At 40.2% G+C, this 21756-nt stretch overlaps 3 protein-coding genes across 4 annotated transcripts; 1 reads left to right on the forward strand and 2 right to left on the reverse strand.

Annotated features, from left to right (window-relative positions):
- Positions 1–85: 85 nt before the first annotated feature.
- Positions 86–10005, forward strand: LOC131129962 (ankyrin repeat and SOCS box protein 2-like). The gene is made up of 11 exons (XM_058073966.1): positions 86–341; positions 2106–2251; positions 2430–2702; positions 3773–3883; positions 3957–4126; positions 5336–5491; positions 5567–5812; positions 5908–6079; positions 6169–6748; positions 8663–8816; positions 8897–10005. The coding sequence occupies exons 3-11, from the start codon at positions 2437–2439 to the stop codon at positions 9031–9033; spliced, it is 1992 nt and encodes a 663-aa protein (XP_057929949.1). The 5' UTR covers positions 86–341; positions 2106–2251; positions 2430–2436; the 3' UTR covers positions 9034–10005.
- Positions 10006–10276: 271 nt separating this feature from the next.
- On the reverse strand, positions 10277–11411 carry si:dkey-85n7.8 (COX8 domain-containing protein). Its single transcript, XM_058082615.1, has 2 exons — positions 11246–11411; positions 10277–11003 (listed from the first exon to the last, which is right to left on the reverse strand). Exons 1-2 carry the CDS (start codon positions 11378–11380, stop codon positions 10890–10892), a joined length of 249 nt encoding a protein of 82 aa, XP_057938598.1. The 5' UTR covers positions 11381–11411; the 3' UTR covers positions 10277–10889.
- Positions 11412–16071: 4660 nt separating this feature from the next.
- Positions 16072–21451, reverse strand: ubr7 (ubiquitin protein ligase E3 component n-recognin 7). 2 transcript variants are annotated; one of them, XM_058065227.1, is made up of 12 exons: positions 21297–21451; positions 20865–21008; positions 20617–20750; positions 20470–20530; positions 19091–19186; positions 18950–19003; positions 18758–18863; positions 16995–17059; positions 16763–16933; positions 16527–16692; positions 16391–16452; positions 16072–16302 (listed from the first exon to the last, which is right to left on the reverse strand). In XM_058065227.1, the coding sequence occupies exons 2-12, from the start codon at positions 21000–21002 to the stop codon at positions 16213–16215; spliced, it is 1143 nt and encodes a 380-aa protein (XP_057921210.1). In that variant the 5' UTR covers positions 21003–21008; positions 21297–21451; the 3' UTR covers positions 16072–16212. The 2 variants fall into 2 exon arrangements, with proteins under 2 accessions (XP_057921210.1, XP_057921211.1); XM_058065228.1 differs by lacking the exon at positions 21297–21451 and adding an exon at positions 21085–21250.
- Positions 21452–21756: the final 305 nt, after the last annotated feature.

Here is a 21756-nt window from a genome sequence, read left to right on the forward strand (position 1 = left end):
TCACTATGTGGCCCCTGGTGGAAAAGGTTTGGACGCTCCTGGTCTAAACAGTTCTGTCGTAAGTGGAACAGAATAAGAACGAGGCTGTTATCTCAAAGACGTTTACTGCTTTTTAATGTGCCTCTCCTCACGTAATGCAGTGGAGCTTCCAGTACAGTGTGTGTCTTTATCTCAGCACATCTAAAAATAGCACTGGCCAAAGTCACAATTGTCTTCCGCCGATGACGAGCAAACAAAAGAGAGAGGCGCTTTCTTTTTGTTTTGTTTTTTTACATCCCTGGTACTACAGGTACTGATGCACTGCAGGATTAGTTTTGTTATCATCCATAGTGTTGCTGCTGGTAAGTTCTTCCGAAGCTCATTTCCATGATTGCATTTCTTCTCCAGCACCATTATTAACACGTGTGACAGTTAAGGGTCAGGAAGTTAAACTTGACATGATACGGACGGACATATAAAAGGCGTTGAATGGGCTGGCCCCCAAATACATCTCGGACCTCATCCAAATCACTTAGGTCCGAGGACCAGCTCCAACTTGGTGGTGCCCAAGACGAGACTAAAGACCAGGGGAGACCGAGCCTTTTCTGTGGTTGGCCCCAAGCTATGGAACGCTTTCCCTTCCCAAGTAAAAAAAGGCCCCCAACATCGAAAGCTTTAAGTCTCGTCTTAAAACCCACTTTATTCTCTGGCTTTTAACTCGGAGTTAGTCGTATGGTCCTGTGTCTTTTAGTTTCTTCTTTTTTATTTTAATTGGTTTTATTTTTTATACTTTTATTGCTTTGCTTCTATGGGCGTCACGGCGAACAGGGTTCAATTCCACCCTCGGCCATCTCTGTCAAACTGAAGATATTATTCCTCGGAGACTCGGCAAGCCCCCGTCCAATACAACATGATCAGCAAAGACGGCAGACGTTTATTTGGAATTGTTTATTATTTGAAAATGTCTAGCCCACAAAAAACATACAGCGTCTACAGTGGAGCCGCGTGGGTTTTATGAAGGCTACAGTTTGACCCTGGAACAGATTATTTCTACATTTAAACAATTAGCTTGCCGATCTCTGTGTGGAGTTTGCATGTTCTCCCCGTGCATGCGTGGGTTTTCTCCGGGTACTCCGGTTTCCTCCCACATTCCAAAAACATGCTAGGTTAATTGGCCACTCCAAATTGTCCATAGGTATGAATGTGAGTGTGAATGGTTGTTTGTCTATATGCGCCCTGTGATTGGCTGTCCAGGGTGTACCCCGCCTCTCGCCCTAAGACAGCTGGGATAGGCTCCAGCACCCCCCACGACCCTCGTGACGATAAGCGGTAGAAAATGAACGAATGAATGAATGAATATTGGGTAATAAAAGTGTTAATGTGACTATAGGGGTGTTATGTCATGGCTACAGGGCTCTAATAATTATGAATGTGAGTGTGAATGGTTGTTTGTCTATATGCGCCCTGTGATTGGCTGTCCAGGGTGTACCCCGCCTCTCGCCCTAAGACAGCTGGGATAGGCTCCAGCACTCCCCACGACCCTCGTGAGGATAAGCGGTAGAAAATGAACGAATGAATGAATGAATATTGGGTAATAAAAGTGTTAATGTGACTATAGGGGTGTTATGTCATGGCTACAGGGCTCTAATAATTATGAATGTGAGTGTGAATGGTTGTTTGTCTATATGTGCCCTGTGATTGGCTGGCCACCAGTCCAGAGTGTACCCCGCCTCTCGCCCGAAGACAGCTGGGATAGGCTCCAGCACCCCCGCGACCCTTGTGAGGAAAAAGCGGTAGAAAATGAATGAATGAATGCTTTGCTTCTTGTTTTTAATATTTTAATATCTATTTTACTATTTTATTTCTTATTTGATCTTTTAGTTTGGAATTAAATTCAATTTGTACTTTTATTTATTGTATTTTATTTTTACTTTTGATTTTACTAGTCTGTGCACTTTGGAAACTCTGTTTATAAAATGTGCTATATAAATAAGGTGGATTGGATAAAAAAAATAATTGTATATTTTATTAGCTGTATAATTCCCTTTCATCCAAATGTGCCAAAAGCAAATTGATGGTCAACTATTGTTGTTTTGCAAGCTGAACTAATGTGAGTGTCCGGGCAGCGTAAAGGTCACATGGTACTAGAGCCCCTGCTGTAAGATGAGAGGCAGCTGCCTGCAGGTCAGCGTCCTAAAATAAAAGTGGTCCCTTGTGTAGACGTCCAAACGTGTGGCAGCGGACCGCCTGAAAGGGATTGTTGCACAACTTGGTGAGAACTTTTCTCCTTTTTTTTGTTTGAAGATTTTTCAATGCTAATCACTTTTTAGTGGAGGCAAAACAAGCTGCAGACTAACTGAAAACAATGACTAGTCTTTGGAACTTGCATGATCTCCATGTGACACACAAAACGTGTTTTCCGTCATGTGACATGAAAACTGTTGTCTCAGTGCCGTCATGGCGGCAGATGGCGTCCCCCACCCGGCCACGCTGGACGATTACTCCCTGTACGGGAACCTGAGTGACGACGAGCTGCTGCAGCTGGCCATCGAGCGCAGTCTGGCCGATGTCCATGCTGACTTCGCCCTGGACACGCCCCCTAACCCGCAGCTTCCTGACCCAAAGACCAACAAGGCGAGCGACAGCTGCCAAATTTCACCTGTGCAGAAAACCGCTCCCCACTACAGCTCGCCAAACCCTCCCAGTCAAAAGCCTCCTGATGCGTACGTATGCCATCGCTACTGTATCTGCCTTTATTCGTACCACAAGGGGACAAGTGCCACATGTTGCTTGGTTCATGCACTCATTGATTGGACAAGGAAGGTCTGCAAAGACCATAGTGGGCCATGAGACCTTCTCTCAGGTCCAGCACCCGTGTGGAATGTATACAGTCCACCATCTTGTACTAGAAAGTCTTCCCAGATGTTTGCAAGCCGCTTCAGCTGTGAAGCGAAGAACTTATCACGATATTTTTGCCCGGCCTTACCCTTCATCTAATCCAGGGGACTCAAACTCAATTTACCTGGGGGCCACTGGAGCTAGGGTAAAAAAAACAAAAACAAAAAAAAACAGAAAAATATACACACTTTTGCAGTGCTTTGGTTCCGATTTTCTACAATAAAAGCTCTGATAAAACATTCCACTGTTCTCAAATATCTTCATTTGTATTTTTCTGCACAAAATAAGATGAAAAATAAATAAACAAATCAAGAATAAACAAAATCAGTAATCAATCAGTAATAAATAAATATAATAATAATAATAAAACAGCAAATAATAAAAACTTAAGAAACCACATATTTTTTTCAGATTAAAATGAACAAAGCATAATTAGAGCCCTGTAGACATGACAAAACACGACTATAGTCACATTTATACTTTTTTTATTTACAACATATTGCGCAACTGCAGGGTCTTGAGACACATGCTAACTCGCAAACTAGAGAGCTAGCGACCTAAACGGTAGCCTTCAAGTTATTTCCTTTAAACTTAAATAGCCAAAAACTTACCACTTCCACACGGATAGGGAGGATAACTATTAACAGTTATTTAACCTTTAACATGAACATTAATCAAACGTAATAATTTTTTCTGGGTACATGATACCATACAGCATCCATATCAAACTTGCGCGGGCCGCACTAACATTAAACTTTCATATCAAGGCGGGGGCCTCAAACTAGTGCCCTGGGCCCCGGGCCGCGTGTTTGAGACCCCTGATCTAATCATTTACTCAGAGATCCCTGATCTCTGCTCTGATTGGCTGTTATTCTGGTGTGTGAGTGTGTTGCAGGAAGACCTTTGATGGGACTGTCGGTTGTTTCATGACCGGTTCTGGGAAGAAGATGCTGGCTTATCGAAGGTGTGACGGCACCGTGGTCCACATCGCTCCAGAACCTCAGGAGTACATTTGCGGCTGCACTGGTGACATTTGAGGTCAGATGGAACACTTGCATCTCATGGCTGTTTTTGGGCAGGGAGGAAGAACCTTTGTTTCAAGCCATCCGGGTCGGTGACGTGGGCCGAGTGAAAGTTCTCATCACGTGTCCTGGAAGCAACCTGATGCTCCCCAGCAAACCAGGCTGGATGGCCATCCATCAGGCTGTGTTGTTCGACCAGGAGGCCTGTCTGAGAATCCTCCTGTCGGGTAAATAGCTATAAATATATATAATTATTTCCCCATGTGCAACATCACAAAGTCATTAAAAGTCATTAAAAAGTATTATCATATTATTATTATAGTTTTATATTATATATATATAATAATTATTATTATATTTATATATATTATTATATTATTATTATATTATTATAAATAAACTATTATAAATTATAAACTAATTTATAAAAAAATAACTATTATAAACTATTATAAATAGTAAATATATTATTATTATATTTTTATATTATATATATTATTATTATATATTATATTTATATATATATTATTACATATACATTATTGTATTATTATAAATAAACTATAATTGTTATTGTTTTTCTTCTTCTTATTATTATATTATATTATATTTATTATATTTATTATATTATTATTATTATTATTATAAATAAACTATTATAAATAGTAACTGTTATAAACTATTATAAATTATAAACACATTTATAAAATAGTAACTATTATAAACTATTATAAATGACAAACTATTATAATTATAAACTATCATAAATAGTATATATTATATTATTATTATATTTTCATATTATATATATTATTATTATATATTATATTTATATATATAATTGTTATATTATTATTATTATATTACCATAAATAAACTCTTATAAATAGTATTATTATTATTATTGTTATTATTATTATTACCACATAAACACACCGTTGATTAGCACTACGGATTTACAGGTACCGGGTATCTGTACTGTATCAGTTCAATTGTGAAAGGTACCCATCCCTATACAGTATATAGTGTATATATACAGTACTACACAGCAGTATATACTACAGCTCTTTATTTACACTACACTGAGGAAGCATCCCGACCGGATGTTCGAGCCACCTCATCGAGCAGCATCTCGACCTTGACTCGACCTGCGTTGTCTTTACTTGAGACTTGACTCAGGACTTGGGATTACAAACCTTGCAAACACTGGCTTTCTCTGATGATAATAATAATAATAATAATAATAATAATAATAATAATAATAATAACAATATTATTATTATTAATAATAATAATAATAATAATAATAATAATAATAATAATAATCTAACTGTTAACATAGCAAAGAAAAACATGATGTCATGTTTTCTGCATTGAGATTCTTTTTTTTTTTTTTTGCTTTCATGACCAACCGGTGACTACGTTGGCGTTCTCAGCCCAGCGGGGGATGGTCAACAAACGCACAGACCGTGGTGAAACTGCCCTGCTGGTCGCCGTAGGCAGGGAGCATTATCAATGTGCTCAATTTCTCCTGGAGAACGGAGCTGATCCCGACATGCCCAACCAGGATCAGGAGACTCCACTGTATAAAGGTAGCAGCACCGTGTAGCATCCCGAAGGCGACGAGTGACTGCAATAGTTTTTGGTGATTCTGTCCTGACTTGCAGCCTGCGAAAAGAACAACCCTGCACTGGTGGCGTTGCTGCTCAATCACGGTGCAGCGATCAACACTCAATGTTTTCAGGGCTGGACGGCCCTCCAGGAGGCCGCCTGCCGCAACAACGTGGAGATCTGCCAGATGCTTCTGAAGGGAGGAGCCAAACACAGTCTGAGTAATATTTACGGCATCACACCTTTGTTCACGGCTGCTCAGAGCGGGCAAGTGGACACGCTGCGCCTCCTGGTCAAACACGGTGAGTCAAATTCTCAGGTTGAACCTCGAAAGGATCAGGAAGAAGTGAAGAACCACTTGGGAACGGCAGTCATCCCGTTTCCTGCTGATTTTCAGGTGCAGACATTAACAGTCAAGCTTCCGATGGAGCGACGGCGCTTTATGAAGCTTCTAAAAACGTACATGAGGAAATTGTGAAGTTCCTTCTTTCCCAGAAAGCAGATGCCAACAAAGCGGGAAAAACCGGACTGCTGCCGCTTCACATCGCCACCCAGAAGGGAAGTGACTGGTAGGAGCTTTTATCGTTTTTCATCATCGTGCGTTTGAATTCCCAAAGGGGCCTCCCAACAGTGAAAAACGTTCCGTTTTCCTTTCCAGCATCGTGTCCTTGTTGATCCCGGCGACTAGCAAAGCGAGAGTCCGCCGCTGTGGGATCAGTCCGCTTCACGTAGCCGCCGAGTACAATCGTGACGACGTCTTAGAGTCATTGATCCAGGCTGGTTTTGATGTCAATGCTCAGCTTTGCGAGCAGCGTTCCAATTTGTATGAGGACCGACGTAGCACGGCGCTCTACTTTGCCGTCATCAACAACAACATTGACAACGTTCGCTTACTGCTGGAATCTGGCGCTGATCCAAACCTGGATGTGTTCAGGCCGCTCATGGTGGCGGCGAGGCAGGGCTGCGTGGAGACGGTCACGCTGCTGGTGGAACACGGTGCTGACGTCAACGCCTGCATCCCCACCCACCCCACCACCTTCCCGGCCATTTATATGTTCTCCATGAAGTATCTTCCCATGTTCAAATATCTACTGGACAACGGAGGCCACGCCCTCTCCTGTTTCCAGTGTGTGTACGGGGCCGGACCACACCCGCCGCTCCAAACCACCAGGTCTCACAGAGGTCACCTGGACAGCCCTGCGAGAGGACCCCCAGACAACCTCGGGCGAGGCGTTCAGGTGCTCAGAGTGGGGAAAACAGATCATCCCTCATTTTCTATCATGTCTACTAACTAAACTATTCAATACTAAATACTTAGTTCACAAACAAATTCACATAATTCACAAATACTGAAACTTGCTGATATAGTTCATCTTCAAACAGCTAAAATAATGCATAAGGCTAAAAATAACCAATTAGCTAAAAATGTCATCCAATACTTCTCTACAAGAGAGGAGAAATATGATCTCAGGGAAGAAGTACATTTGAAACACTTCTATGCTAGGACTACGTTAAAAATTTCAGTATGGGGAATCAAACTATGGAATGGATTGAGTAAGGAAATCAAACAATGCACAACGATGAGCCAATTCAAGAAACAATACAAGCAGTTGATGTTTGCTAAATACAAGGATGAAGAGTCTTGAACCAGTCATGATGTGCTATATATATGGGATGCACTCAATTGTAATCTGATGCATGTTCAAATGAAATGAAACCATTACCATTACCATTACTAACTAATGATACAATAAGGTGTTGTGAAACAATTCCCGGTCCAAACTCTTTACAGTAGGGACACGGGCCTGCTGACCTCCACTGAGGATGTAGTCGGCCAGTGGAAGGAATACTTTGACGACTTTCTCGACTCCACTGACATAACTTCCATAGAGGAAACAGAGTCAGAAGATACTATGCGGAGAGTCCCATCACCGGGACTGAGGTATCCGGGGTAGTCAAAATGCTCCTCAGTGGCAACGCTCCGGAGGTGGACGACTTTTTCCCTGAATTCCTTAAGGCTCCGGGTGTTGAGGGACTGTCTTGGTTGACACATCTCGTGTTACATTGCGTGTAAGTCAGGAACGGTACCTCCTGATTGGCAGACTGGGGTGGTGGTCCCCCCTTTCGGGTGACCGGAAAGTGTGTTCCAACTATAGGGAGATCACACTCCCTGAGAAAGGATGTTAATGGTACCTTATGCTTGCCCCCCATCTGCGAACTGCCTCTTGGTCATGTGATTGAAACCCAGCAATTGGGTAATAGGAGTGTAAAGGTGACTACAGGGTGTTATTTCTGGTCTAGAGGCCTCTAATCCTGTTAAAACTCGTATTTAGAAGGTCCTAAACATCTTTTCTATGGCTTAACTTTAAAAATATTCCACTAATGAAACAGGTACGCTACTTTGCCAAGGGGATATATTATATATAAGGTTATATTGAGAATAGGTCAAAGTCATTGTATGTATAGGTCATTGTATGGTCACATAAGTACGAGGTACATGATTTAAAAAAAAAACAAAAACCTTAAACTGTATTATGGAAAGCAGGAAGTGAACAAATGTAACAGTTACTGAATTGCTAAATTGCTAAATACAAGGATGAAGAGTCTTGAACCAGTCATGATGTGCTATATATATCACTATATTGACACTTACTATGGTACCCATTATGTTATTATATGGTCATATCACCACGTTCAACTTCGGTACGTGACAAAAAAAAAAAAATAATAATAATAATACAAATAAAATAATTTAAATTTAATTAATTTTAAATTAATTTTATTTTTTTTAAATTAAATTAAAATTAATTTAAAACAAGTAAAATAAAATAAAAAATAACTTAAATTATATTAGGAAAGCAGGAAGTGAACAAATGTAACAGTTACTGATTGTAAAAGTCCCAGATGGAGGGGTAGGATTTAATAAGCTTTGCTTCTTCCTACTCCTTTTGGACATGTGGAACTGTGAACTGATTATGGGATGCATTCAATTGTAATCTGATGCATGTTCAAATGAAATGAAACCATTACCATTACCATTACCTGTTCCCATTACCATTACCTGTTACCATTACCATTACCATTACCATTACCATTACCATTACCATTACCATTACCATTACCATTACCATATATTTGTGCTTGATCCACAGTTCTGCGAAATGATTTCCGCCCCCAGCATCAGTCGGTGGGCGGGGCCAATCATTGACGTGCTGTTAGACTACGTCGGTCATGTGACCCTCTGCTCTCGACTAATGGAACACTTGGACAGTTTTGAAGATTGGAGCATCATTAAAGACAAAGCAGGTGTGTGTCAACGTAACTCATCGGAACTCCGGTAAATAAAAGACGACAAGCGAAAGAAATCATTTCGTGCTCCTTTGCAGCCGTGCCACGGTCACTGCTGCAGTTGTGTCGGATGCAGATTGTACAGCTGGTTGGACGGCGGCGGCTGAAGAGGTTACCGCTTCCTGGAGGTCTGATCCGTTTCCTGCGACACCAGGAAGGTTACGGTGGCGTCTGAAGAATTGCATGCAACGACTTGATGGGGTTTTCACAGCAGAACTAAAACGCAAACGTGAGTGGAGCACGGAGTATGTTTTAATGTTTTAACGGGTTGCGGTTGCACGGTGCCACTCTATCAATGCCGCCGTGTGAAAGCATGGCAGAAACTGCCAGTGGTTACGTTGCTGCTAGCTGCTAAGCAGTGTAGGGAATAACCGCGTTCAAAATATTCTTTTTTTTCCCAGTAATGGCAATCGAATTCCTAAGTCTTTTAAACGTTACAACGCAGCCGAATGTTAAATATGATGGCTTGTCACGTGCTGACTGCTTGCACTACGTTAGTGCTTTATTGACGACTAGATTACACAAGATTTTTGTCTTACCTTTTTTTGACTGCATGAATACAAGAATTTCCCCACTTTGAGACAAAGAAAGCATATTTTAATTCACCATTAGTGATGATGATGTTGATGATGTCCTTTCTTTCTGTTGGACGTCTACAGGAAATGATTTCCTCAAAGTAAACACATTCCTGCTCAAACACAAACTTCCTGTTGATGAAACTCAATGTGTTCCTGTAGATCAGTGGTTCTCAACTGGTTTGGCTGCAGGACCCACCAGCCCCCCTTAGTGGCAAGTCCCCCCCCCCCAACTCAAAATTCTAAAATATGTAATATTTAAAGCAGGGCTGTCCAAAGTACATACAGATATGATTCAACAAGAAAAGATATCGGCGGATATCTGCAGCTGTGTGCCAGACAGGGGCGTCACTAGGTTCTGAGAACGGGGGGGCTTAGCCCCCTGGAAATGCACAGGATATGAATGAATGTATAGTAGACATTCAAAAAAATCAAAAAAACGGACCGGGATATAACTTTCCCACTTTTGGACAGATTTAATAGAGATACTCAATTGTTTTAGGCCTCCATTAAATTTACACAAGTACACACCATCTACACTGCAAAACCACTGCTCAAGCTCTGCAACCATTCTGTCCAGTGACAGTGATTTTAAATTTTAAATTTTAAATTTTAAATTTTAAATTTTAAATTTTAAATTTTAAATTTTAAATTTTAAATTTTAAATTTTAAATTTTAAATTTTAAATTTTAAATTTTTAATTTTTAATTTTTAATTTTTAATTTTTAATTTTTTATTTTTTATTTTTTATTTTTTATTTTTTATTTTTTATTTTTTATTTTTTATTTTTTATTTTTTATTTTTTATTTTTTATTTTATTTTATTTTATTATTAATAGCCTATTATTATTATTCTATTATTATTCTTCTTCTGATTATTACTACTACTACTGTTAGTAGTAGTAGTAATAATCTAGTATTAGCCTAGTATTAGGCTAGTATTAGCCTGCTTTTGCCCTATTATATGAAATTTGTCAGAGATTTTTTTTGTAAAAAAAAAATCAATAAAAAAATATCTAATTATTTAGGGGGACTGAAGCCCCCCGAAAATAGGCCTAATGACGCCACTGGTGCCAGATGATGTCCTCCCACTTAACCTTGACAAAGTCACCCATAAACATGGCATGAAGCAAGCGAGTAGCACAGACAGAACATGAGGTGCCTTCACGTACAATGGGTCATTACTGTTTTATTTTTTTAAACCTGCTACCCACCAGTTGAGAATCACTGTTTTATATCACCATTTGTTGGATTATTACCACAATCCTTGGGTCAACTCCACCTAACAAACTCCAAATTTCACCTGAGGTCAGACAGGAAGAATAAAAAGTCGATAATTGATGTGGCGGCGACTTCACCGTCTTTATTGTCGGCAATCAAATGTAAGAATGGCTTGTTTCGCATTTGGTATTCAAATAAAGTTGGGATCCTTTTGATGATTTGATGGGCAGACTGCTTCAGCTTCTGGGCGTCTGGCGGGACCTCTGGCGATACTCTGGCAGATGGTAGAGAATCCAGGCCGATGGCGCCAACATGGCCACCGCAAACACCGACATCACCAAAAAACTTTGCTATCACAAAGAGAGGAAAAAAACAGTCACAGCTGCCATTTCAGCTACAGGTTCATGAAGACCAAGTTCATGAGTACCATGACGACCACTTCAACCTCCAATTGCTTCAAACTGTTAACAATTTAGTAGAATTTCATTTCTTACGTGAAAACCCAAAATGTCCTTTGATAATACAAGAAAAAAATAGAAAACATAACTCAATTCCTGCCTTCCAGACACAGAATCTGTTTCTCGTTCCTTACCCCGGCTCCGATACGGTTTCTGGGAGGTTTGCTGTAGATCTTGCACGTGTTGTCCCTGAAGATCCCCTTAGGACAACAAAAAAAGCCCTCAGAGACGCCGATGACCTTCTTCACAATTCTGCTGGCCATCATCATAAATGATGTTGCCTTTACTTTGAGCTGCTGAAACACACACACTGACAGGAAGGGGCGGGGCATAGGGGGTCCCAGTGGGGGGCTTCAACAGAACAGAAGCGCTGATTACATTTTGTCCAGAGAAGAAAAGGCGACGTGATGGAAACATTGAAGCAACACATGCCCTTGTGAACACACACACAGATTCAGCACTGGGTGGTTCAAGGGCCTCAGAACGAAGATATATATATATTTTTAAATTTAGATATATTAAATTAAAAATATTAAAAATATTTTATCTTTGTTTTGAAGATAAATATATTTTTTATATATTTTTTTCCAAGTAATATATCTAAATTAAAAATATATTTATTTTTGTTTTGACTCCAAATTGTCTAGGTATGAATGTGAGTGTGAATAGTTGTTTGTCTATGTATATGTGGCCTGTGATTGGCTGGAAACAAGTCCAGGGTGTACCCCGCCTCTTACCCGAAGACAGCTGGGATAGGCTCCAGCACCCCCCGCGACCCTCGTGAGGATAAGCGGTCGAAAATGAATGAATGAATATATTACATTGACACAAGATTAGACGTACAGTACGTATATACCAGGGGTCGGCAACCTTTCACACCAAAAGAGCCATTTGAACCCAGTTTCCACCTAAAAAAAACACTGAGAGCCGCAAATACATTTTGACATCTAAAATGGGGAAAAAACACATTTATTAGAAAGTAAAAAATAAACTAAAACTTATTAGTGCTTTGACTACCCTTTTGAAGATGGGCTATAAAGTGTTGCTTAAGAAATCCACAAAGTGCTACAGAGAAAATTAAATTTATTTTTTAATGAACACATTTTGAACATTCTGAACATTCTTGAACATTCACATTTTGAGTTCTTGAAAAATAATAACAATGTCTAAATGTCTCTTTCAAATAAATTAAAAGGCTGAACTTAAATAATCCATGTAGCAAACAAAAGCAAAAACGTGCTACAATGTCCTCATAAGCTTCTTGGATTTCGAGCATATTTTAAATTCAAACACCATCTGTTTATCTTTTAATAACTGCATAATATTTGTACAGACATTCAGTCACTTCACATTCTTTTGCTTTTTTTGCACTTTTTGTAGTTTGCACTTTTTGCTGGTTCCTTAAAAAAAAAAAGTTATATTAAACATTGCTCATTCGAACAGAGTCCAGATTGTAGATTCCTACACCAATGTTACAGCAAACTCTCCTCTGGACAGCCACCGGACTCTGTTGTGCAGCAGCAGATCAGAGTACGTGCTCTCCACCTCATCCAATAATGCACGGAATTGGCGGTGATTTAAACCATTTGCCAATATTTTATTGACAATTTGAATGACAACATTCATGACCTCTGTGCATTCTGGAGGGAATGTTTGCGCGCACAATGCCTCTTGGTGCAGGATGCAGTGAAAAGTCAGAAGCTTTCTATCCAGTGATTTCTGCAGCAGCGCCACAAAGCCCCTGTGCGCTCCAGTCATGCTTGGTGCCCCATCGGTAGCTACTGACACTAGGTGGGTTGTTTTTATTTCTTTGGCTCGTAAACACTCAAAAACAGCCTCACAGACATCCTCCCCTCGTGTCTGGCATCTTAGTGGTATCAGCTCAACCATTTCTTCCTGCGGTCCAGTGGAGTTCACATATCGGCAGAACAGCGCTATTTGTTCAATATCATTTATGTCTTTTGACACATCACAGGCGATTGAGTACGCTGCAGCTGAATTGATGTCTTTAGTTTGTTGTTTTGTGATATTTTCTGCCATTTTTATGGTTCTGTCTTTGACGGTCTTCGCAGAGAGAGGCATCTCTCTGATTTTCTGCACAATTTCAGACTTGTTTTTAAAGTCCGCAAATAGGTGTTCTGAAATCTTAAGGAATGATTCTTTCATATATTCTCCATCTGTGAACGGTTTCCCATGCCTGACTATTTCCATAGCGGCCACAAAACTTGCATGCGTAGATGAATTTGAAGACTTTACCCACCTCTTGAATTGATTTTTCGTCAGATCAGCCTTCCGTGCCAGTTCCTTAACAGCCTTTTTTCTCTCTTCTCCCTCTGGATATTTTTCAGCAAAGGCTGCGTGTGTATTATTGAAATGTCTTGCGACATTTGACCGTTTATTGTTGGCCAGTTTTTCACCACAAATTAGGCATACTGGTAGGCCACTCTCGTTAGAGGTGAAAGCAAATGAATCTGCCCAAGCATCAATGAACGATCTATTTTCCTCTGATATCTTTCTTTTCTTAGATTTCTCCATATCTGTCCTTGTTGGGGTTGAAAATTGGTATGACGTTCGGGCGGGAATACCGGCTTTCGCGAGTCTGACGTGTTTTTTGAGCGACAAAAAACAATTAAATATACTTATTTATTAATATTTCAATATTTAATATTTCAAGATCGCATCAAGATCTTCCAATTTAGAACTAAAACACTAAAAAAATAACTAACACAAATAAAATACACATAAATACTTTTTTAAAGTAATTTATTTTCCCAAGCCACTCGGAGCCGCAGTTTAAGGATGAAAGAGCCGCATGCGGCTCCGGAGCCGCAGGTTGCAGACCCCTGGTATATACCATCTTTCAAAAAGCAGTTTTGGTCCCCTGTAGTTTTTGCTCCCAACTGCGTCTTTATTAGGAGTGCATGTGTGGTCTAAATCAGGGATCACCGACAGGGTGCCCCTGATTCCAGGTACCAGGTTGCTCCTAAAACCACCAGTCTCCCGCCAGCCTCTTCTAAAAATCACCCAAATAGCATCACTTACCTGCGAGCTACATCTCATGTTTCTACGTTTAAATCACAATTACATATAAACTGGAAAGGACAATATATTAATACAAATACAAATACCTTAATCCAGGGGTCTCACACACGCGGCCCGCGGGCCAAATGTGGCCTGCAGGACACTAGTTTGAGGCCCCCGCCTTGATATGAAAGTTTAATGTTAGTGCGGCCCGCGCAAGTTTGATATGGATGCTGTATGGTATCATGTACCCAGAAAAAATGATTACGTTTGATTAATGTTCATGTTAAAGGTTAAATAACTGTTAATAGTTATCCTCCCTATCCGTATGGAAGTGGTACATTTTTGGCTATTTAAGTTTAAAGGAAATAACTTGAAGGCTACCGTTTAGGTCGCTAGCTCTCTAGTTTGCGAGTTAGCATGTGTCTCAAGACCCTGCAGTTGCGCAATATGTTGTAAATAAAAAGAGTATAAATGTGACTATAGTCGTGTTTTGTCATGTCTACAGGGCTCTAATAATGCTTTGTTCATTTTAATCTGAAAAAAATAATTTGTCTACCCACCAACTATATGTGGTTTCTTAAGTTTTTATTATTTGCCGTTTTATTATTATTATTATATTTATAAATTACTGATTGATTGATTGATTTTCTTCATTCTTGATTTGTTTATTTATTTTTCATCTTATTTTGTGCAAAAAAATAAAAAAATAAGATATTTGAGAACAGTGGAATGTTTTAACAGAGCTTTTCTTGTAGAAAATCGGAACCAAAGCATTGAAAAGTTTGTATATTTTTCTGTTTTTAATAAATGCGTTTTTGTTTTTTTTGGAAAACCTGATGCGGCCCAGCCTTGCCCAGACCCTAGCTCCAGTGGCCCCCAGGTAAATTGAGTTTGAGACCCCTGCCTTAATCATTTGTACAAAAGACTTGTTTACTAGTGTCCATTCTCTTTTGCTGCTTGAAGTGAACATGGTTAAACGCAGCTCACATTTACGAGGGGTACCTGAATGCAACAGGGCAGCCGCGTGTGTGTGCCGGTGTGTGTTGTCGTAACATTTGATGTTCAACTAACAATGTGAGCTTATAAACGTGAGTAATTTTATTATTTCTCACTCTTTCGATGTTAGACGCTGTTTGCCCCGTGATAAAGGAGTGTGTTGGGATTCAACCGCCGAGCTGGTCGCTAACCGCTGAGCTAAGTTAGCCATTAGCACGGATGGATATTGTTAGCATGCTATTTCAGTGTTTAGTGTACTGCTTGTAGCTGAGATGTTATGTTGCTAACTGCTAGCTTTATAAGCATTGCAGTAGGATAGATGAATATCATTAATTAATCACAATAGCATATATTACAGACAGATTGGCTATTTGAGAAGTGTGTTTCAAACTGCTAGCCCTTCGCATTCATCAGGACCCAGGAAGTAATTCTCGGTTTCAAAAAAGTTGGTGACCCCGGTACTAAAGCAGGAATTCAAATAAAAACCATAAGTGGATATTCTTCTCACTCACTTTGTAAACCTTAATGCTCAGTACATTTTACTGCATTTAAAGAAATCCCATAAAATTGACTGAAAATATGTGAATTAATCTTAAATGACGTGGTGATTTTGAACGCAACTCATGTCAGTTTCCTTTTTTTTGTTGCCGATTTAAAAATGTATCATAAAAATGTCTGGGATAATTGCGTTATACAAGTCTTTAAAATGGCTGTCAAAACATTTGGAGTACACTAGTGAATTATGATAATTATAAATAATGCATGTTAAAAATATATAATTCTCACTGATATGTGATGAGAATGAATGAATTGCATTCAATTCAATGAACTGAAATGCGAAATACTGAATTCTGCACAGGCCTGGTGTAGACAATACATGTGATACTGTAGTATCATTTTTTTTAGTAAACAGAGAAAAAGCATAAACGCAAACTTCACTGGCCCTGACATTTTATTTTTAATTAAAAAGGAAGTTGACTGATCTTTGACCCCTGAAAAGAAAAGTGAACAAAAAGCATTCTACATGAAGAAAAACCACAAAACAGACAACGAGAGGACATCGGGAAAAGGTCGGCGGGCTTCAGGCACAGTCGAAGCGTCTGTCAACTTGTCTTCTTTTGCGACTTTGCTGCTGCTCGAAGAACTCCCGAATGTCATCCGAGGTCACGACCTGTCACACGAAAAGGCGGCAGTCTTTGGACCGTTTTCATGATCAACCCAGCTGGTCAGATGTGGTCTTGAAGGTCCACGCCGCTTACCTTTCCTTCTGCAGCAAATCTCTGCAGGAAGTCCTTCAGTTCACTTTTCATGTCGTTGTATCCTGACAGGAAGTAGAATCAAACTCAGCGCACATGTTTATGGTCTGACAAGCCGATAACGGTCACTTTTGCTTACCGTGGATGATCTCCAGCTGCTGTACTCTGTTTAGGTTGTCTAGTGCTGACATCAGAGGGTCGGGACTTTGCTTGCGCTCTTCTTCACTCTTCCCTTTGTTCTCGTAAGCGAGGACCGTGTCCAACTCATCCAGCAGGAAGGAGAGACCTGCTTCCGACAGAGTCTCCTGAAGACATCAGAAGACACGTGTGACCAGGAGCTTTGCGAGTGAAACAGAAAGTCAAGACTTCTGGTACCTGGCAGGCGTTGCAACGGCACAGCTTTGAGCGCCACCCCGACGGCCAAAATACGGCCCCAGACTGCACCCGCTTAACATCCATGGCTTGAAGCTGCTTGAGTCTGCAACTTGGATCCTCTTGCTCCTCCCGACGGACTCTCTTGCAGCTCGGCTCAGCGATGTCGTCAACCTGAAGTCACGAGTCCATTTTTAACGACGGGTCGATAAGCAATTGATGATGTCATCCTCACCTTATCAGACCCATCCAGGTGTGCACCCGTCTCCTTCACCTCGGACTCAACCGCAGGAGCCGGAACTGGACAGGAAGTGTGAGATTAGATAGGAAATTAATCAGACAAGTGGGCTTGGGTCATGGGGTGTCCAAACTTTTTCCAGTGAGAATATTCAAATAATTAAAAAAATAATATTCCTGTCGACTCCGGTTTCCTCCCACATTCCAAAAACATGCTAGGTTAATTGGCCACTCCAAATTGTCCATAGGTATGAATGTGAGTGTGAATGGTTGTTTGTCTATATGTGCCCTGTGATTGGCTGGCCACCAGTCCAGAGTGTACCCCGCCTCCCAAGACAGCTGGGATAGGCTCCAGCACCCCCGCGACCCTCGTGAGGATAAGCGGTAAAAAATGAATGAATGAATAATCCTGTCCCATTTCCGCCATTTTTTTTCATTGTATTTATGATTTATTTATTTTGCAATCAAAATTTCTAAAAAAAAAAATTATTCAGTCTTTGTTTTTCATATTCCGACTTTATAAAATATCTTTAGTATTTCAACTTGATGCTACCCCATCATTATTACATTATTCTAGTAAATGTACAACTTTTTCTCTTAATATTTGTACTTTAATTGTGTAAAATATTATTGATTATATTTTTTATAATGTGGCGCAAGCCAATAATAAAACAGCTACTTTGGACCCCCCTGATTTATGTATACAGTCGTCCTTGCTATACCGTGGTTTGGATATCGCTCCCTCACTGTATACTGTGTCGTGTTTTTTCAAGAAATAATGAATAAATGATGCCGGTTTTGTGGTTGACTATTATGGGCTATTATTTGTCAAAAGAAGCGATATGTTGTATTGTGGTCACTAGACATCAGTCATGCTATGAGACAGGATGTTAAATTAGCTACACTGCATGGAGACTGGCTGCTGAGCTGACATGCCATTGCTGAGTTTGAGTGTGGAAGTGGTACGTTTTTGGCTTTTTTGTCCATCTTCCCCATTACATTTGAAACACTTCTAAATTGGCTAACTAATTAGCTCAGTAGCGAGGTCGTAGCCTGAACAATGTGATGTATAGAAGGAATAATGGGAGTATAAAAGTGACTGTATTTGTACAGAGCTCTAAAATATTAAAACACGTTATTTAGAGTCAAACATGTTAATACAGTAAACCTCGGATATATCGGACTCGGATATATCAGAAATTCGCTCACAACGGACAAATAAAAAAGAACCAATTTTTCTGTAATGCATTTCCAATAAAAATTCATTGCATATATCAGATTTTTTATAACGGATTTCGCCTATTTCGGACAAAATCTCCAGTCCCGTTCCAATGCATTTCCATTAAATTTCCCTCGCATATCGGATGGCCTCATCGTGGCGCTCCGATTCGCCGAATCGTGACAGGCCGCTATACGAAGTCATTTGCAGCGTCTGCAGCGTTGCCTGCGCGTCCAGGTACATTGGAAACATAGTCAAGGAAGTGCCTTTTTATAACGGATAAAATCCGATTTACGCATATACCGGATATAAATCCGATATATGCGTAAAACGGACATTTTCCGGTATACGCATATAACGGATTTCGCTTATATCGGACAAAACCAGTGGGAACAATTGAATCCGATATCTCCGAGGTTTACTGTATTACATTTTTTAATCTTACTTTGCGGAAATTCGCTTATGTGGCTGAACCAATGAACCGCGTTAAAGGAGGGGCAACTGTAGACTTTATTGATCGGAAAAGGAGATCAGACAATTACCTGCCAGGTGAGAAGCGTAGCACCACAAGAACGTGTTTCTGGTCATACACGACTCACAGATCATCTCCTGCAGTTCTACACACTCTGGAACTTCACAGCCCAGGTGCTGAACACACACACACACACACACACACAATTAGATTGCGTATCGTACAAGTGACTTTATCAATATTAAAGTTGAGAAGAACACACCCGACCGTGCAGCCAGTCCTCGCATAACACACACTGAATCATTTCATCTTCAACCTGTGAATACAATCATTGAGAAAATAAATAAGCTTTGAGAGGTTTTAACCCTTTTAAAAAAAAAAAAAAAAGAAAGTCTCATCTCACCTGGTCTTCCGGGTCAGGGTACGGCCGACGGCAAGTACAGTACTCTCCAAAAAAGTTATGACTGTATTTATTCAGATTGTTGACATCATCCTTGTCCTAACACACAAACAAAAAATACCTGATCAGGATGCTTGAGGATAAAAAAAGTGTTATATAAATATTCACAAAATGTACCAGCGCACCCCCCCCCCCCTCTCAAATCTCATTGAAATGAGATGAGGGAAATGAGTCTTGCATCATGTTTAGTTAGACTAATCAACATCTACACCAGTGATTTTCAACCACTGCCGCGGCACACTAGTGTACCTTGAGAAACCGTCAGGTGTGCCGTGAGGAATTATCCAATATCACTTTTTATAATTAACATTTATTAATCATCATTTGCAAATATGATGTCAATAGCCATTATGTAAATAGTATACATGGACCCAAATATTCCAATTGCATTTGGTTTATATATATAAAACGGAAAGAATTGAACAGGGATGGAATATTCCTTTAACCAATCCGATTGAGGTATCTTGTACCCGCTCAAACGGAAAGTTGTCAGGGTGTGTTCTTCTTCGTGGTGTTTTTCTTCTTCTGTTGTTTATTGGCGGTTGGCAAGCAGCTTTCGTGTGCATTAGCGCCATCTGTGAAACAGAATCTAAACCCTTCTATACGCCATTCACAAGTCCAGTTTTATTAAAAAAGAAAATATATATCTATATAAAACATGTCCTGAGTTTATTAATAAAATATTATCAAGATTGAATTTGATCTTTTCCTGTTTAAATTGATCCCGGGTGCGTTCTTTCAGCGCATGCTCAGATATGACGTAACACGCAGATCCAGACATTCTTCACTTTTAAAAATGGAGGCCAGCAATCGGCACTGGACTAAGCAAAGTTTGTTTTTGATTCAAACTAAATTTCAAGACTGGACGAAGGAAAAACTGGCAAAACTGGCAATACGGTGAAAGAAAAACTTGGGGAAGCCGGTATCACGTGATGTTGATGTTTACGTTTTACTGGGCATGCCCTATTGACTATTCTGATTGATTGTCACAGCGCATGTAGACAAGAAATTGGAATATTCCTTTCCATGGATACCATTGTTTCCCGAAAGGTCATTCGGAAAGAGAAAAAGTGGTGATGTAAAAACGTGGCTACTGTGGAGTGTCTGTGGTGTAAAGACTGGCAGAGCAATGTAATATTGGTCCGTGTGGCAACACCTACCTTGTTCCTCCCATAGACTTATTGATGCACGTGTGAGGTCGTGGTGACATTTTGGAACATTTTTGGTTAGTGGTGTGCCACAAGATTTTTCCAATGTAAAAAACGTGCCGTGGCTCAAAAAAGGTGGAAAAACACACACACACACACAGGCCAGGGACTCACAGGAAAGAGTTTGCATCGTGCATCTGCAAATTTCTTGTTTCCACAATCACAACGGAAGTTCCTGCAAAACACAATAAGACATTGTGTTACCAATAACGCCTTTTTTATAGTGTAGTGTTAACTGATCAAAAGGTTAAAGGTCACCACCTCTTGGTGTAGAGCTCAAACAGGTCATGACCTTCATGGCATTTATACGAACACGCCAAACACACACCGGCGGCTTCGCCTCCTTTTGGCGTGCATGTGTTGCAGGCGTACAGAGCCTGCCGCTTCACGTAACCCTGCACACACATTCACCAAATCATCTTCATCTCAACTTACATTGAAGTTACTGTAGTGACAGGATGAACATATAAAATTGCTGCTCGGCGGAGATATTCATCATTATCATTCACCTGAGGGTACGAGCAGTGATCCGGGTCACTTCCCGCCAATACAGCAGAAGCCTCTTCTTCCAACTCCTCATCCTCCTGCAAGACGTCCACCAAAGACACCGTCTGCTCCTCTGACGTCACCAGGTGCTCCTCTGACATCTTGAGCTGCCACACAATCGCGAACGACGACAATTACTTTCCTGTCTGAACAATTTGAACACCTCCACAATCACACACGCACAGTTGGGCGAATGACTCAATCGGGTGAGCAGTTTGCACACTTGTCGACTGCATATAATCACCACATGAACAAGATGAGGAATACCACCCACACTTGGTGCTATTCAGCTTCACAATGAACGGCATAGCTGCTCGAGTCGTGTGCTAGTGCTAAATCGGCGTAAGGGATTCAATCTGTTGCCTAACATGTAATAAATAATAAGAACGGATTACCACGCGTAACGTGATGTTGAAACCCACAGTCAGTCGATGCAGTAAAAGGAATTAATCATTATCATTCACAGGGCCTCTTGACTTTGTTGTCAAAATGTTAGCTAATGCTAGTTGCGAAGACAACATCCGGTTTACTTCCGCAATGGTGTTGTAGTACAAATTTCAGACACCACAGTTGTTCAAATAGAAATTACCATAAATAATTACAATTGCATGTGATGTGTTAAGTAATAATTACAAAACATATGAACGACAAACTTTATTTTATGTCGGAAACATGAAGCGCTGTTCAATGACGTCATAGACGTGCGCAGGAAAGATGGCGGATTCCACAATTTCAATCGTTCTGAAGTCGAGAAACGGGGAAAAGCAGAAAATAAACGTCAAAGTGGAGAACACGCTAACATCATTAATCGGAGGAATTCGACAAGCTACACAAAATATCTCGCCGCTTCTGAAC

Source organism: Doryrhamphus excisus, chromosome 1, assembly GCF_030265055.1.
Source record: "Doryrhamphus excisus isolate RoL2022-K1 chromosome 1, RoL_Dexc_1.0, whole genome shotgun sequence".
NCBI lineage: Eukaryota > Metazoa > Chordata > Actinopteri > Syngnathiformes > Syngnathidae > Doryrhamphus > Doryrhamphus excisus.